The sequence below is a fragment of the Pseudonaja textilis genome, chromosome 7, assembly GCF_049901715.1.
Source record: "Pseudonaja textilis isolate UNSWEBS1 chromosome 7, rPseTex1.2, whole genome shotgun sequence".
Classification (NCBI taxonomy): Eukaryota; Metazoa; Chordata; class Lepidosauria; order Squamata; family Elapidae; genus Pseudonaja; species Pseudonaja textilis.
Genome location: NC_141996.1, coordinates 44,498,315 through 44,517,173, shown reverse-complemented (window position 1 = coordinate 44,517,173; position 18,859 = coordinate 44,498,315). Strand labels below are relative to the sequence as shown.

Here is an 18,859-nt window from a genome sequence, read left to right as displayed (position 1 = left end):
TCTATATTTCATGAATCTATTAGTTATTTCTAGCTTTCATATTTTTTCTCTAGCAATCGATAAAATAGTTTCCATATCTTATAATATTCAGTTTGCTCCTTCTCTTTAATTGCAAGCGTTAATCTATTCATTTCTGCACATTCTAATATTTTTTCTAATCACATTTTTATCAGTAGGAATCTTTGCTTTTCCAATTTTGAGAAAATACAATTCTAGCTGCAATTAATACATGAACAATCAAATATACTTTCTCTTTACTGTAAGTTTCAGGTAAGATCAGCAGGAATATTTCAGGTTTTAAGTCAATGTTATACCATCTTTTCCAACCATATATGTATTTCTGTCCAATATTTTTTAGCTTCTACACATGTCCACCACATATGATATGACCCAGGTGTTTGTTGGCATTTCCAACATTTAGCTGATTTCTCTTTAAACATCCTTGCCAATCTCGCCGGTACTAAATGCCATCTATAAAACATCTTATACGAGTTTTCTTTGTATACAGTTGACATTGTTAACTTATAATTTCTATCCCACAACTTCTGCCATTTATCTAATTCTATTGTGTAACCAAATTTTTTTGCCCATGCTATCATTGTCTCCTTCACTTGTTCCTCTTCTAATTTAATGCTCAACAGATAGCTATACAATTTTTTTATCAATCTTTTTTCTGTTCCAGTTAGTATGTTATCCAGTTCTGTCAATTCTCGATAGAAACCATATAATTTTACATCTTTTTCATATCTAGATTGTATTTGCATGTGTGAATACCAAACCATTTCGATCCCTTGCTCATCCAGTTCTTGTTTAGATTTGAGCTCACCCTCTTCATTCAAAATATCTTTGTATCTGACCACATTTCCCATATTAAAAACATTTGGGTGGATAAGTGCTTCCATTTTATTTTCAAATAGTGCTGTTCTCTGATTTTGTCCCATACTAGCAATAAAGCATTTCTTATATAGTCGTGATGGTGAACCTATGGCACGCGTGCCACAGATGGCACACAGAGCCATTTGTGTGGGCACATGAGCCCCAGCCAAACTTACTTGCACTGTGCATGCGCACACCTCCCAGCTGATTTTCGGCCCGTTTGAGCCTTTTTCAGCCTTCCAGAGGCTCAAAGGAAGCCTCTGCAGCCTTTGCAGGCCAAAAAACAGGCCCGTTTCATCACTTCCTGTATTTCTGGAAATACCGGAAGTGATGAAATGGCCCATTTTTCAGCCTCCAAAGGCTGCAGAGGCTTTCCTTGAGCCTCTGGGAGGCCGAAAAAGGCCTCAAAGTGGCTGAAAATCATCTGGGAGGCCCACAGTGTAGGTAAGGGGGCAGTGGGGGATCACACATGCAAGCACAGGGAGCATGGAGGGGTTGCACACTCATTGTCTTCTGGGTGCAATTTTCAGCACAGGAGTCCAAAAAGGTTAGCCACCATTGTTATATAGTGTCTTTGAAAGTAACCATGTATCTCATTTTTCCCATACCATGCCAACCTAATTGCAAATCTTGTCCCTCCAAGGTTAATAATCTTGAGGGTTGTAAGTTAAAATACCCTCTCTGGTACAGCGGTAGAAAGTCACCATCAGTTTTTCATTCAGTTGTTCTTTCCTGAGAACTCTCAGATAGTATAATCTCTGCTGGACCCTTTTCACTAGTGTTGCAATGTAAGTGCTTCAGGTCAGGTTCTCTTTTATGATAACACCAGAAACTTAAAAATGGACACTTAAAGAACATTGGTGATAATTATTATTGCTGTTAATTTGGACCATCCAATTAGTGTTGCCTGTGTTTCATTCTTAAATAAGCCCGCAGTATTTAGTTCTTTGTTGTGATATTTAAATTGAAACCATTTTATCACATGGGGTTGTTAAAAAAAACCCTAAAGTATACTTGATAACAAATGGGTTAATTCAATTTTGAAATGAAACCACAAATATTTCTATTAGATGCAATTCCAAAAAATATCACCATTAGTTTGATTCATGCTGACAGTTACAAGACACATTTGGCACAACATTAAAAAAGAGAAATTGCCAATGATACAAGGCTAGGTAACCAGAATTGGAGAGTATATAGCAATTAGAAAAGAACAATATATTAGGTTATACAGGTGAAACTCAAAAATTAGAATATCGTGCAAAAGTTCATTTATTTCAGTAATGCAACTTAAAAGGTGAACCTAATATATGAGAGACTCATTACATGCAAAGCAAGATAGTTCAAGCCATGATGTGCCATAATTGAGATGATTATGGCTTGCAGCTCATGGAAGTTCAATATTCTAGGCTCAAAGTGTCCCGCTTTAATCAGCTAATTAAGCCATAACACCTGCAAAGGGTTCAGTCTCTCAGTCTGGTTCAGTAGGAATCACAATCATGGGAAAGACTGCTGACCTGACAATTGTGCAGAAAATCATCATCATCCATAAGGAGGGAAAGCCTCAAAAGGTAATTGCAAAAATAGCTGGATGTTCCCAAAGTGCTGTATCAAAGCATGCTAATAGAAAGTTATGTGGAAGGGGAAGTGTGGAAGAAAAAGGTGCAGAAACAGCAGGGATGACCGCAGCCTGGAAAGGATTGTTAGGAAAAGGCCATTCAAAAGTGTTGGGGACTTTCACAAGGAGTGGACTGAGGCTGGAGTCAATGGATCAGGAGCCACCACACACATCCTGGACATGGGCTTCAAATGTCATATTCCGCTTGTCAAGCTGCTCCTGAACAACAAACAACATCAGAAGCCTCTTACCTGGGCTAAAGAAAAACAGACCTAGTCTGTTGCTCAGTAGTCCAAAGTCCTCTTTTCTGATGAGAGCAACTTTTGCATCTCATTTGGAAACCAAGGACCCAGAGTCTGGAGGAAGAATGGAGAGGCACACACTGCAAGATGCTTGAAGTCCAGTGTGAAGTTTCCACAGTCTGTGTTGATTTGGGGAGCCATGTCATCTGCTGGTATTGGTCCACTGTGCTTCATTAAGTCCAGAGTCAACGCAGCCATCTACCAGGAGATTTTGGAGCACTTCATGCTTCCTTCCGCACATGAGCTTTATGGGGATGCTGACTTCATTTTCCAGCAGGACTTGGCCCCTGCCCACACTGCCAAAAGCACCAAAACCTGGTTCAATGACCGTGGGATTACTGTGCTTGATTGGCCAGCAAACTCACCTGACCTGAACCCCATAAAGAATCTATGGGGCATTGCCAAGAGAAAGATGAGAGACATGAGACCAAACAATGCAGAAGAGCTGAAGGCCGCTATTGAAGCATCCTGGTCTTCCATAACACTTCAGCAGTGCCAAAGGCTGATAGCTTCCATGCCACACTGCACTGAGGCAGTAATAGCTGCAAAAGGGGCCCAAACCAAGTACTGAGGTACATATGCATGCTTATACTTTTCAGAGGTCCGATATCGTTCTATGTACAATCCTTGTTTTATTGATTGCATGTAATAGTCTAATTTTCTGAGATTGTGGATTTGGGGTTTTCATGAGCTGTAAGCCATAATCATCACAATTATGACAAATCATGGCTTGACCTATCTTGCTTTGCATGTAATGAGTCTATCTCATATATTAATTTCTCCTTTTAAGTTGCATAACTGAAATAAATGAACTTTTGCACAATATTCTAATTTTTTGAGTTTCACCTGTAATATAAAATACAAAAAATTGCTTTTGTATTTTTGTATTTTATATTATAAATTAATAAAAACTGTAAACTATGAGAAAATGACAATATATATCCAAAATAGAAGTCTAACCAAATTTAAAAATGAATAGCTGTCTTGTGTAGTACACATCACACAGCAAGGCAAAGGTAGACATTTGAAATATGGTTCCTAACTGATACCAATAAAAAAACAATAGATGAAAGATTTTATATTATTCAGTGTAAATGAAGCATCACAAACACATCTTTCTGTGGAGTTTTTTTTTTTTTTTGCACTCTATAACTTTTTTTTAGTTTGCACTCTGCACAATTGATTAATTGGTTGATTATGTGCATCAAATCAACATTCAGATTTTCTCCATAACAAAGTGAACTGGACCTTCTCCAGATGAGCTGTTCAGAGCATCCAGGCATGGGAGGTGCTTCTGTCTCTCATCCAATAGGCTGAGCTGATTTCTGAGACACTCCTACTTGAGGCTCCTCCTTAGCGTCCCCAGTTTTTGCTAAGCCTTTGTTCAAAACGGGCATGTTTCTCTTGGCTGGATTGTCTGAAAGCGAGCAGAAAATTATTAAAAGAAGGTCAGATTGCAGCTTCTGGCTGCAAAAAGAAGTCGCATTTTGAATAAGATTATACACATTCTCTTTCCTTCTCCCTTTCCCATCATTAGGGTCCAAAAAGATAATTCTTTATATAATGTATCTAATGTATGACAATTTAAGTCTATTCATTTGTGCCTCAAATGAGAACTCTGGATTGATTTGTTTGATAATTCATTCATTTGTTTTCTTGGATTTCCATAGTATTCTTAAGAGTGTTCTCCAACCCAAAATTCAAAAGCACTAATAGTGTTCCTATCTTGCTTTTGAAAAGTGTAATATTAATATTTTTAATCTTCTAAAAATCTAAACATCAGTGGTGGGATTCAAAAATTTTTTACTACTGGTTCTGTGGCTTGGTGGGTGTGGCAGGGGAAGGATACCATAAAATCTCCAGTCAGAGGTGGTATTTGCCGGTTCTCCGAACTGTACAGCTAAAAGGTTTTCATTATCATGTAGTTGTTACTGTGATTGTTGCTGTAGATTTATTATATGTTAAATAATCGACTTTGATGCTGCAAGAAAATATAAATATATAAAGAAAATTAAAGATTAGTTTTACGGTTAGTAAATTGTTTTCATAATTACTAAATTGATTTTATAATTGAATTTATTTATTTATGTGGTCATCTATCTCATATGCATGACTATATAAGCAGTTTTCACTAGTTTATACATTTGCTCATATGTTTATACATTTGCCTGTTTTTTCAGTAGTACATAGAAACATTGTGAAGGAAAAATATATTTTTCACATTTCACCCAGTTTTGATTTAGTATAAATATTAGTGATAAACCTTTAGTGTGCATTATGTAAATTTCCAGATTATAAATATACGCACTTACAGATCAAATAAGGAATAATATTCATTAGTCTCTCCATTACATCAAGTGAAAGAGATTGTTCATAAGTAGAAAGTGAATACATTATCAATTCCTGATTGTCTTTAAAAGGAAAGTCATTTTTGTTACTCCCATATTTGATGATGTTGAATTACAGGTTGTTGAATTACAATTCAGTTATATCACATCTTTAAACCACTTTCTAAAGGCAAAGCCTTTATGTAATATTTCATCTTCCTCTGGTCATTTCATTAATCAACTAGGTAAATCAGGGCTAGTGAGTGTAATTTTTAATTCATATTTATGGTACAGTAGCTTAGGTACTGGACCTTGATTAGGGCATTGCTTTCTGCTTTATTGTCTTGTGCTATTCTCTGTATATCTACTGGAGGGATGAGTTCTGGTCTTTTTGTTTCCTTTTTAGCTTTTGTTGTCTGTTTTGAATGGTATGTAAATATGGCTTATTTCTTTGTGTCTATTGATAACTATCCAAATGCCAAGCTTTCAGGAATTCCCTTATATTTTTGGATTTTACTTGAACTAAAATACTGTTTCCCAGTTGAAATTGTGTTTTAGTCATATGTTATGAAATTAAGGCTTTCATTGTGCCTTCTTACTGCTAGCTATTGTTCATGCCTGCCTATCCTACAGAGTGGCTGTTACGGCTCTTATACTGTAGATGACTCCTATGTTTTCTTCTTGGACTATTAGGGTTTTAGTTTATTTAAGATATTTTGGAGAACTTTATTTGGTTTTATTACTACAGTGATGTTGTGTCATTGTAATGGTCTATTGGTTGTTTCTGAGATATTTTTGATGTGTGGTCATGTTCTCAATTTCATAGTTCGTGTTGCTTTTGGTGTAATCAATATCCATTTCATTGGAAAATAGGTGGTTTGTTTCCCTTTTCTGGTGTTCAAAGTTGCTGCAGTGTGTTTGTGCTCAATGAAAACCTTATATGATGCATTCCAATAAGATTTTTGAACTAAGAATCTTCTTAAGACAAGAATTATATTTAATATTTAAGATCTGTAATGAGAACACATTCCAAATTAATAATGGGCATTAATAATATATTTTAATTTTTTAAAATTGTAAATTTGTAATAATCCCAGGACAAATTTTTGTTCCACTTAGAAACTCACAACTGCTAAAGAATCTGGATAAGATTGATTTATTTGTATACACTTTCATTTGGTTTTGGATTTTCCAAATTGCTCTTGTGATAAATCAAAATCTCAAACGTGGTTGCCCATTAGTTGATCTAAAGTATTTCATTCCTATTAGATCAGGAAATTTTACCATAAAACATCCCCCTGTGAGGATTCCAAGTTTCTTATACTGTAAAATTATCATGTAAATAAAAGAATAACATTTCCTTCCAAATATTGCTTACAGACTACAACATTGTTAATACAATGACATTATGACTAAACAACTAAAAAAGAAAAAAGAAACTGAATTCAAAATGGTAAAACTAAAAATCAGGAATGTTGTAATTTACATGATCAATTTAGTAATAATTAAGATAAAATTAAGATGTTTATCTTCCCCATAAAAACCTTTATAATTCATTGAAGTTTGTAGATTATAAATAATATGTTATGTCTAGGTGTTAAAGATCAAAACAGGCTGACAGTTGAGAATACATATATATAACTACTATAAAAATAATACTCTAATTCAAGGGTGCCAAACTCAAGGCCCCACAGGGCTAGCCTGGAAATATCAAGGGAACATCCCGCAATGCCTCTGGTGGCTAAAACAGGCCATGTGCAGCCCCCCGTGCCTCATTTTCACCCACTATGGCCTCCTGCAGCACTGCTGGCTGAAAATTGGGCTGAGAAATGGGCCCAAAACAAACCAAAAAATGGCTGAAAACGGCCCACTTTCAGCCAGCAGAGTGCTGCAGGAGGCTATGGAGGGCAAAAATGAAGAAATCCAGTTTGACACCCCTGCTCTAATTAATGAACCTTAGATGCAAAATATCTACTCATAAATGACTTTGAAGGAAGCCTAGTAAAATTGAGAATACATCTTTATTGAATTATCCTTTTCCACATCGCATGCCAAAAGTGCTCACGTGTGCTCATGTGCCTGCACCCATGATGCAATGTGTGCGTGACTCCCCCCACCCCCTGCCATCTCATTTGGACCATCTCCCTCTCATACACATCCTACTACATACTACATCCCTCCCCATCTTTTAGTTATAGAAGATAATTTGTATTTTATAGTGTTTAATGTTATTATATAAATGATTTTCTATTGTTTGATTCTTTTTAACATTGTAAGCTGTCCAGAGTCACCTTATGATGAAATGGGCAGCCAACAAATTAATAAATAATAATAACTTGTTCTGAGACAATCATAATTTTGAATGGTCATTAAGTAACCAGCCACAAGTTGATATTATCCGTATGGTACATAATATCTGTATGATATTATGCATGCTACTTCATATGTTATTTCTCTTTCCCCAAATGTGAAAGTTTACTTTGCATGGATTACTGCTATGTCTACTTCTACCATGTTTATGTCTTATTTATGGTGTTAATGGTGGAATAATACATTAAAAAAAGAAACCCATAACATTATTTGAACTTCACAGAATTATTATTATATATTCCTACAAAACATATTAATCCAAAAACTGAAAGTATTACTATTTCCAAACCTGTATAAATGGTCAGTCTACAACTTTTCTAAATTTCTCATCAATCTAATAGAAATCCTTATAAATATATTTTTAAGAGTATTGATCTATTTATTAGGACTGTGGAACCACTCATCAATTGCCCACACAACTGCATTTCAGAGCTATTGTGGCTTCTAGTGCTCTTCAAAATCAAGTGAAGAGTAATAAAATTATATAGGAAGGTTTACCTGAAATTGTACATAGAATTTTGAAATATTCCTGCTTGTATGAAACATTTATGTTTTGATTTGGCTTGATATTTTATTTCTTTTTTTTTTAACAGGAATCAAGTGTTTGTAATATGATGAAAGAAGATGGAAAACAATATTGTCAATCCCTACAAAACATTTTAACCTGACACCATACAATAGTCCCTTAACATCATAAATGGTGTATATTAAATCAGAGAAAAATGGGAACACTGCTTCTTCTACAAATACTTAATGGAAAGATCTGCAAAAGAGTATTACAACTGTCTTGCATCAAATTTGGAAAACATGTATACATTTATTTGTTGAGCTAAATTTCAGTTCACATATAATACACTAGATCCTAAGTAGAATAAAAAGAGAGCTTTTGTGGATACTTGTATTGAACATGACTCATGGAGAAGATCTTGTCTCTGAGATGCACCAGGATTCCATTGTTCTAACTTACTTAGAGGGATTACTAATGCATCAGACAGCCGGAGGTTCGGGTTCTGTCATTGACAAAAAGCCTACTAGTAATGCTGAAGATCAGAATTTCAGCGTTTCTGGAAATGCATCTCCTAGCTGTCAGAGAGATGGTGTTCCCAACACACATACATATAGAAGTTCTGGCATGTTGCATCATAAAAAGGCAAGATTGCTACAGTCTTCTGAAGACTGGAATGCTGAAAACAAAGGACGATTGTCTGATTCTTTTGTGGATATAAATGAGAAAAAAGAAGCGTTGTTGGCTGGCATGGTTGAAAATGTGCCTAAAAGCAAGCAAGATAGCACATTGCTGGCTTCCTTACTACAGTCATTTAGCTCTAGGTTGCAGAGTGTTGCTTTGTCGCAACAAATTAGGCAGAGCCTTAAAGAGCAAGGATATTCGCTCAGCAATGATTCCTCGCAGGTAGAGAAAGACTTGAGGTGCTATGGTGTTGCATCCAGTCACTTGAAGACTTTGCTGAAAAAAAACAAATTGAAAGATGAAAAACTGGAGACTGGTCTGCCAGAGCTAACAACAAACCTAGTTCAAGATCGGTTTAAAGAATCTACACATTCAGGACAGAGTGGTTCAAAAGCAATGAATGAATCACTTTCTTGTGCTGCAAGACTACAAGCTGTTGCAAACATGGTAGAGAAAAGATCTAGTCCTGCTGCATCACCTAAGCCAAGTGTTGCCTGCAGCCAACTTGCTTTGCTTCTTTCAAGTGAAGCACATTTGCAGCAATATTCCAGGGAACATGCTCTAAAAGCACAAAATGCCAATCAAATCGCAAGTGAGAGACTTTCTGCTATGGCAAAACTAAAAGAAACTGTTCCTCCAAAAGATGTTGGTCGTTTTAAACTATCAAAAGGAATGGAAAGCCATTTGAATGGTCAGGCAAGATGTTCAAACAAAACAACAACCAATAAAAGCAATACCACAAATTTTCAGAGTCATATGGGCATAATTCATTCATCTCCAAAAATTACAAACTATAAAACATCAGAAAAAGGTCATATGAAACCACCTACTAACAGTAGTTTGCTTTTGCACCTCCTGAAAAATCATAGTACTATTAAGCAGAACAAACAATATGAACAAAATGACAGGTCCAGCATTTTTGAGGAAAGCAGTACACCAACTACTGTTGATGAATACTCTGACAACAACCCAAGTTTTACAGAAGATGATAGCAGTGATGATGAGAGTTCCCATTCAAATTGTCTTCCTATAGATTTGTCTTTCAAACAAAAAACAAATACTCAAGATTCAGGGCAGACAACTTCTCTAGACAATTTAACTCAATCGTTGTTTCATAGTTGGGAATCAAAAGTCCCATCTCTGGAAAACATAGAAGAAAAAGATACTTCTAAAAATACAAAATTGAATCCACACCAAAAAGTAACTTTACTGCAATTGCTACTTGGTCATAAGGAAGAAGAAAACTCACCAAAAGTTAAAGAAACAGAAGGAACATTAGTTCCAGCTGATGTGGCGAAATTTAATTTTTCAATGACTAACAGAACTCCTATTACTGACTCTTCTAATACTAATCGAATAATTCCAGTACATACTCCTCCTTTGCAAACTTCTGCAAAAGCAGATTCACCTATCAACCTTTCACACAATTCTCCTTTAATGATAAAATGTAATTCACCACCATATACTTGCATCATACAGCCCGAGAGACTATCTAATCCAGCTTCTAAACACTTGATAGATCTTACTATTCACAAAGAACTTCATGGAAGTAAACAAAATAAAAAAGAAACTTTACAAACACCTTCATCTTTCAGCGCAAGTAAACTATTGCAAAACTTAGCTCAATGTGGGATGCAGTCTTCCATGTCAGGGGATAACCAAAGACAAGCAAGCAAACAACTAATGACTCTTAACACTGAGAAACCAGTAGCATTGATAGATGGACTAAATACCTCCCTGCTTCATAACACATCATGTACACTTGAAAAAAACAGAATTCTCACTAATCAGTTTCTCCCAGAACAAAAACTTCCCAATTCAGAAATCCAAAATCTGCTAGAACGACGCACTGTGCTCCAGTTACTTCTGGGAACCACCAACAAAAATATGAATGAAACAAAGGAAAAAATGTTTTTAAAAGAAGAGAATTTACAAGATCCAACAGAAAAAGTTTTGAATGAACAAATACTAACTGTAAAAATAAAAGCTGAGCCTTCTGAGGAAGAATCCAGTGCCCTTCAGAATTCAAATGCTCAACAAATAATTGAAAATGTTAATAAGAAATTTCCAGAAACAACTCATTCTTTAGAGAGAAATATAGCTATTTCTCCAGCATCAGAAGAATTTCAGTCCCAGTCTCTTACATCTCAAGACTTTTCCTTTTCGAAGAATGGACTTCTAAGTCGATTACTGAGACAGAGTCAAGATGGCTGCTCTGCAGATAACCTGGATAGGAGAAACCATGAACAGAGTTTTGTGGAATCAAAAAGTCACAGTATGCTCCCGAAAAAGAGAAAATTGCATTCTGATTCTTTAGAAGGTCCTTTAAAAATACTAAAAAGTAATAAAGGTAAAATACCTGATGTCACAATCAATCACAAAACTACTGCAGATGCTTTGTATGGCAGTTGTCTTAACCAAAAAGAATCTAAGTTCATCAAAACTGATTTTGAAATAAAATATTCTTCAGGTTATGTGTCAAATAATGAAAGTGAAAACAGAAGTTGGTCTACAGAAAGTAAAGGATTTAATGTGCTAAAGCAACTGCTTCTATCAGAAAATTGTGAAAAAGATATGTCTCAGCATAGAAATAATTTATCAGTAATGGATGGCAAAAAGAAAGGAAGCAAACATAACCTATCAAATAATGACAAGGCTGAATTCAGTGTTTCTCCTATGCATACTCTCATAGGGAACCCGGGGCAACCAAGCAATTGCTTGGACTACCAGACATTTCAATATTCAGTTGCTATGAAGAGTCCTGCCAGTTCTCCCTTCACTGAACATTTGGGAGGCACAGTATCATCAAAGCCAGAATGTGACCAGTTTAGCATTTGCCATGTACCTAATGAAAGGGGACCTCTAAAATGGGTCATCACTGATTCTGACAAAAATGATCTTGAGAGAGACTCCCCAAGACTGACCCAAACTAATCCAATATTGTATTATATGTTACAAAAGGGGGGGAACCCTATTAGTATTCAGGAAGCCCATAGCAAAGATGCTTGGAGAGATAAATCATTTATGGAAAATTCATCTTCTGTCACAATGAAGAAAGAGTTGTCTCCTGTCACAGAATGTAAAACATTTCCTAATAGAAGAAATGCATACATTAGCCATTCAAATAATATGTCCATTCAACACAATGGAGAAGTATATGGACTCTTAGAAAAGGTATTAACAATAAAAAAAGAACCTGAGTAGGTTAAAATCTTACAAAGTGTTTACAATCAGGTTTGAATATTTTCTTTGAATAAAATAATGTAAATCTAGCATGATTTGAGAAGAGCATGGTATAGCTATGGTTTTGTTTGATGAATTTTTTTTGCTGATATTTAAGATGCATACAGCTTTTGTTCTTTATTTTTGCTTTACTAGAAATTTACTAGAAATTTATCACAATACATGTCATCAGGACTTGTTAATTATATAAATGTCCATGAGTAATTTGCAGCTGGATTGTACTCAGTGAGTAACTGCTATTACTGTCCTTGCACATAAGTATTTGCTTATGGAAATCCATACTATTTTCCTTAAATGTTTCAAAACCACGAAAGTGATAAATCACAGACATTTCAAAAAGCTGTATGTGATTTGTACACATGGCAAACAGAATAAATCATATGAGCAGATTTATTTACATGTATCTGGGCGAGTGTAGGAATAAGTATAGAGACAAAAGCAACTGTAGTAAGATACATAAAAGAAGATTTTTTGTGAGATACTGGTGTTACTCATACAATGCAGTATCATTTAAATATTGCATCATTCAACATTGTATATTTTCTCTTCTCTCACAACTGGGCTACCATCATCTTGTATTGTCTGTTCATTTATAAAATGTGAAGAATATTTTTATATATATAAATGGATCATCATCCAGGCCAAGTCATTTATTTGTTGTTTTTGTAATACTTAATCAGTATTAACTAGAGAATTGTACACAATGAAATTTCTAGTGCTTCCAAATAGCGTGTAATTTGAATTTGCATAATTGGACAGAACCACAAGAAATACTGTCCTTTTTTTGGTTGCCTTTCCTAGACACTCGGCTTCAATAAATTAAATCTAGGTTGTGACTTTAAAAAATAATGAAGCTGAATCATAAATTACTGGCAGGAAAAGATAAATCTCTTTCACTACTTTTAATTGTTTATTTATTTACATTTATTCAAATTTTCCAGGGAAATTAACATGAAGTTGAAAGATTCTAGACTCATGCTTAAAAAAAGAAAAAAATATGACAGTCAATCTAACATTGTGATCTATTTTCACTAATTCATATATATAAAAGATTTATATAGCTAAGATGAAAGATGTATAAATTATCAAATGATCTAAACGAGCTCACGATCATTTTTAAACTTTTTCTATCCTAGCAATAAGAAAGGAATTATAAATTGGAAGAACTGAATGATTTTAATATTTAAATGCCTTAAAATAAATAAACTCTACATTTGACTGCAGAACTGGAAAATATAAAGTAAATAAACTAAGCATCTACTAGTGTGAAAGATGTTATTTTATTGATTCATGGAATTCCAGATGCCTAGAGGGGAAAGTGGCAAGAAACATCATTAATAAATGTATTATGTTCAAAATTGTTGGTTTAATTTATCCCATTAGACATGAAATACATGTTAAACACATTACAAAGCTAAATAAAAATAATTTTTAAATTTAGATTAGTTCCAATGAAATCACGGATTATTTAAAATTTTCTATAATTATAATTTTGAAGTATCAAGGTTAATGGTACTTTTATATATAATTTTCTGCATTTCTTTTCAAACACATTACTTGGTAACACCTTTTATTGTGATTAAATCCAGATCAATTCAAGTCTTCCACAGATTTGGGTAAAATTGTATTTGACAAAAAGCCAAATCTAGTACAGCTCAGCTCAGCAGGTTCAGCTATATTGAAAATATGCATGTATTAGTTATTATTGGCAGACTAAACTTTTATATAAACAGATACATATCATTGGAGAGTAAATGAGAAGGCTACTCTAATTGAAAATACAGAAATTTATTTCCACAATAACTAGTATGCCATCAAATGAATTACGAATAAAATGTAAATAGCATAACATCCTTCAATTGTTTCCCAGAAACTGCCATTATTCCTTGAGAAGTTAGCATAATATCCAGGTGCCATCAGTAACTTAAATTTCATAATTTCACTTAATTCTTATTACAGCTATTACATGACCCATAGCAATAGCAACAAATTATGAGTCTTGCGTAAATTCTTATGTGTAATATTGAAGCTCAAGTCTTATGTTCATTATTGGTGCAAAAAAACCCAATCAAATTAAATTGAACTTTTTGTTTAGTGGTGTGTGCAAAACATGGACAATGTGTTTTGTTTTTAAATGGAACAAACATTGTTCCTTGGAAGTTCTGCTGGTGACTGTGATTCAGCAGAACTGAAACCCAGATATTTTGGTTATTGTGATTTCATCAAGACTGAAGTCTGGAAGTCACTTACAAGAGGAATAGTGTAATAATGTTCCTTGCTCTTTTCTCCTTTATCTTCTACATGGCCTGTACAGCAAGTCATTTATCAATCTTCCCTATGCCATTTTTTCTCTACTTCCCATTACACTATGCTTGAAGGAAAGTACATCAGCAGCATTTAAAGAGAGCTAATGAATGGATGATCTGGGAAGATTCAGAGGGTGGGTGTACTAAATGAATAAGCAGAGTTGAACTCAAGAATATTGGTCTAGAGAGATTCTCAGTCATCATGATTGTCCCAAAAGGGCAACTGAACTTCGTTTTTCCTTGAAGATGTTTCCTTGAAGATTTAAAGAAATGTCTTGGATGAGAAGCAAAACTTCAAGAAAGAACAAAGTCCAGTTGCCTTTTGAAAAGGCACCTTTGGGTCAAGGATATTGGCAACAGCAGTGTCCCTGCCTATTTACTCTGTATTCCCAATCCCTTCCTTTATATGTTCTAGCTATTTTCCTCAATGTCTTTTGCTTTTGCCCAATGGCTCTTCCCTCCCACTTTCAAGAACCCATATTTTGGTCTAAGAGGAACATAAACAACCAAAAATGTGCATGAAATTGAAATTGATTTGCAAGTTTCAATAGACATGTATTAGTGCACTATTGTAGTGCAATCTTATAATGTATTCTCAAATATTTTCAAATGTATTCTCAAATATTCTCAAATACATTCTTTTGAGTTCATTGGATTTTATTCAGATACAGTTGAGAAGCAGTTTTTATGTATTTCTTTGCCTTACAACATTTAGAATAAGCCATTTTAATATAGAATCTCACTTTTCAACTATTAAGTTATATTTGAGATCATGTTTAATGGGCTTGATTGTTTTGTATCTCAAACACACAGGCATGAAAACCTGGCTAAAACCTTTTTGCATAATTTTTAATAATACATTAATTGCTTTACTATTCTTGCCACTTCAGCACTTCACACACATGTATTATTTTGATAATAATCGTTAGCATTGCATTATTAGTATTTTATATTAGACATTTCTAAAATTAGAAATATTTCAAACTGCAGACTTCAAAATGCCACATTTAATAGCAAAACTTAGAATTGCAGTTAAAATTAAATTATGAACATCACATGTCTGAACTTGATTCATGTACTGCAGTTAAGTGTAAATTAATTAAGTATTTAAGATGTTAAATGAAGAGAAAGGTTTGATTTGAAGAAAAAGCACACATTCCTGCAAGTGCTTTACTTTCAGCTTGACCTCAGGGCTGAGAACTACAAAAAACAGTAAACTGACTTTAAAAGTTCTTTTAGGAACGAGGGATTATCCACTCCTTCTGTTTCCCTCTTTATTTTTATTTCTTCTTTGGTTCCTATCTGGATCTCTAATCCTGCGTAAATTCAGTTACAAAAGCATAAAATATATACAAGAGTAATAAGTAATATTTATCTCATTCTTCCATCATATAAAAGCAAACATAAATTGACATATCCCCAACATTTGGCATTCTATTTTACTTGGAAAAATGTTTTATTTTCCACACTTGGCTGTGACTCCATGAATATAATAGGGCTTACTTCCAAGTGACTATTCATAATCTTGGATTGTACAACTGAATCACATACATGCTTATAAATGAATCACATACCTGCAAATAAATACTACTCAGATTTTGCACAAATGCAACACATCCATTTATTCACTAAATCAGACTGTCTTTTTTCAGGTTGTCCAAGTGAATCCGAAAAGAGATGTATTTCTTTAAGAAATCTGAGTTTCAATGCAATATCACTTTTTTTTCAGGGCCAGGCTGGTATAATAAATAGCAGAAACCTACTGTAATTTCTCAATATCAGAAATACTTGATTTTTGAGGTGTGCTCAGCCACCTTTGTTTTTCTATAACAAGAAATAAATATTTAATTTTTTGTTAATATTTTGTTTTCCCTTGGATTGTCACTAATGAGAGCAAAATATTACCAGTTAATTCTCTGCTGCATCTTAGTTGAATAAACTGGCAAGTTATATTTTATATCTCTCTATATATATGTATACATATGTAAATATATAGACTTCTTAACATGTTTAATTTTTTTTCTAAAAACTATGATGTAAATAGTGGTTTCTTTAAAATACATATTTTGTATTATATCAAATGCAAAGAAATTAACATTTTAATCATTTTGTTCTGTATATTCCATGTATTAATAAATGTAAATATTATTGCATAGGGTTAACATTTTGCATGTATGTATACAGTGCAAGTCTGGAGGAATGTATAGAAAATGTTTTATTTAAAATTGTAATTATTGCTGCATGATAAATGCATGGGGGACCCTGTGCATCTCTGCAATGGCAAAAATTGTCAAAACCGGATTATCACTGTATTCTGTTTCTGAACATGACTTCTGCTATGGTATTTCAGCTTTGTAAAAGAATGCTTCAAATGAATGAGCCTGGGGAAAAAAGAACTACCTTTAAAACGAAAAGATCCTCTCCTTGCCCCCCATCACAAATATTGTTAAGTTTTTAATTCCATTTAAAGCCACTGAAATTCTATTGCAGTATTTTCAGATAATGTAATCTTGTTTTGCATTGACATACATACAAATTATGGAATTTATACAGCCTTTTTTGTTGTGAAGTTTTCACTGATTAAAAAAAAATAAAAATTCTCATTTTATTAAGACATGACTTATTCATGTAATGTCGCAAAACTGTACATATGGCAGTGTGAAGTTTTTAAAATTCTTTCAGTGTTTACTTCCTGCAGAAAATTTGAATAAATGAAAAAATGCATTGAATTTGTAGTCTTAATCTATTGATTGCATTGTTTTATTTGCAACCAAACAGTAATTCTTAATTTGCCATAATCTCCCCTCTTGTAGACTAATACTCCATGCATAAATCCCGTATAGAGGAAAACATACAATCTCTTGTAATATTTGCTGAATTAGAGCAGATACATAATTCTTCTACTGTGCATCACATAGAGATTATCAAGTATATTTGTTCACTAAGATTCTTTAATCAGTTGAACTTCAGTTTACTGTAACAGTATTAGTCCCAGGAAACTGAATCAGTATTATAATACTTCAGGACTAATAAACAACAACCTTTCTAATTAGTACCTTATTAAAAAAAATGTGTACCTAGCACATTGTTCCTATTTATTTTCTCTGTATTTCTGTCCATATTTATTTTGGGTTGCCACCCCATCCTTTTGTCATTTGTTTTATCTAGGTCCATTGAACATAATTCCCTTATTGAAAGGACTGAAGTACTGTAGGAGTTGAAAGCTCTGCCTTCACCCTATTATCCATGACTATCCTACCATCTTTTAACAGTCAGCCAGGCCTTTTTTTCTAGAATCTGCTCTGTTTTTTCCCCCTTTAGTTTTCCTAATTTGCTTCCTACAGATATTAGCTACTTGCTGGTAAAACTCCTAATCCTTACAAATTACCTCCATCATCTATTTCACACACACACACACACACACACGCACGCACACATATGCATAAACACACACACACATACACACAACTCTTCTAATTTCACTTTGATCTGATTATTTTTTTCATGGGATCCTGGATATTAGCTCTCTAAAGTTTTGGAAATTAGCTCTTCTAAAATCCAGCATGCCTATATTGTGATGCTTTGATGATCTCTCTGCCCGGCACATTTATCTAAGGACACAGAAATCATTGAGGTATACAGGTGAAACTCAAAAAGTTAGAATATCGTGCAAAAATTCATTTATTTCAATAATGCAACTTAAAAGGTGAACCTAATATATGAGATAGACTCATTACAAGCAAAGCAAGATAGTTCAAGCCGTGATGTGTCATAATTGAGATGATTATGGCTTACAGCTCATGAAAACCCCAAATCCACAATCTCAGAAAATTAGAATATTGTGAAAAGATTCAATATTCTAGGCTCAAAGTGTCCCGCTTTAATCAGCTAATTAAGCCATAACACCTGCAAAGAGTTCCTGGGCCTTTAAATGGTCTCTCAGTCTGGTTCAGTAGGAATCAAAATCATGGGAAAGTCTGCTGACCTGACAGTTGTGCAGAAAACCATCATTAACACCCTCCATAAGGAGGGAAAGCCTCAAAAGGTAATTGCAAAAGAAGTTGGATGCTCCAAAGTGCTGTATCAAAAGTGTGGAAGAAAAGGGTGCACAAGCAGCAGGGATGACCACAGCCTGGAGAGGATTGTCAGGAAAAGACCCTTCAAAAGTGTTGGGGACTTTCACAAGGAGTGGACTGAGGCTGGAGTCAGTGCATCAAGAGCTACCACACACAAACGGATCTTGGACGTGGGCTTCAAATGTCATATTCCTCTTGTCAAGCTGCTCCTGAACAACAAACAATGTCAGAAACATCTTACCTGGGCTAAAGAAACACAGAACTGGTCTGTTGCTCAGTAGTCCAAAGTCCTCTTTTCTGATGAGAGCAACTTTTGCATCTCATTTGGAAACCAAGGACCCAGAGTCTGGAGGAAGAATGGAGAGGAACACACTGCAAGATGCTTGAAGTCCAGTGTGAAGTTTCCACAGTCTGTGTTGATTTGGGGAGCCATGTCATCTGCTGGTGTTGGTCCACTGTGCTTCATTAAGTCCAGAGTCAACGCAGCCGTCTACCAGGATATTTGGGAGCACTTCATGCTTCCTTCCATAGACGAGCTTTATGGGGAAGCTG

General features: G+C 34.5%; 1 protein-coding gene across 3 annotated transcripts in view; it reads left to right on the top strand.

Moving 5' to 3' along the window:
- NRIP1 (nuclear receptor interacting protein 1) overlaps positions 1 to 16,960 on the top strand; it is an 88,895-nt gene extending 71,935 nt beyond the window's left edge. For all 3 annotated transcript variants that reach the window (XM_026700662.2, XM_026700661.2, XM_026700660.2), the window contains exon 2: positions 8,087 to 16,960. In XM_026700662.2, coding sequence (XP_026556447.1) covers positions 8,401 to 11,886 — 3,486 coding nt within the window. In that variant the 5' untranslated portion in view covers positions 8,087 to 8,400 and the 3' untranslated portion in view covers positions 11,887 to 16,960. The remainder of the gene's footprint in view (positions 1 to 8,086) is intronic.
- Positions 16,961 to 18,859: the final 1,899 nt, after the last annotated feature.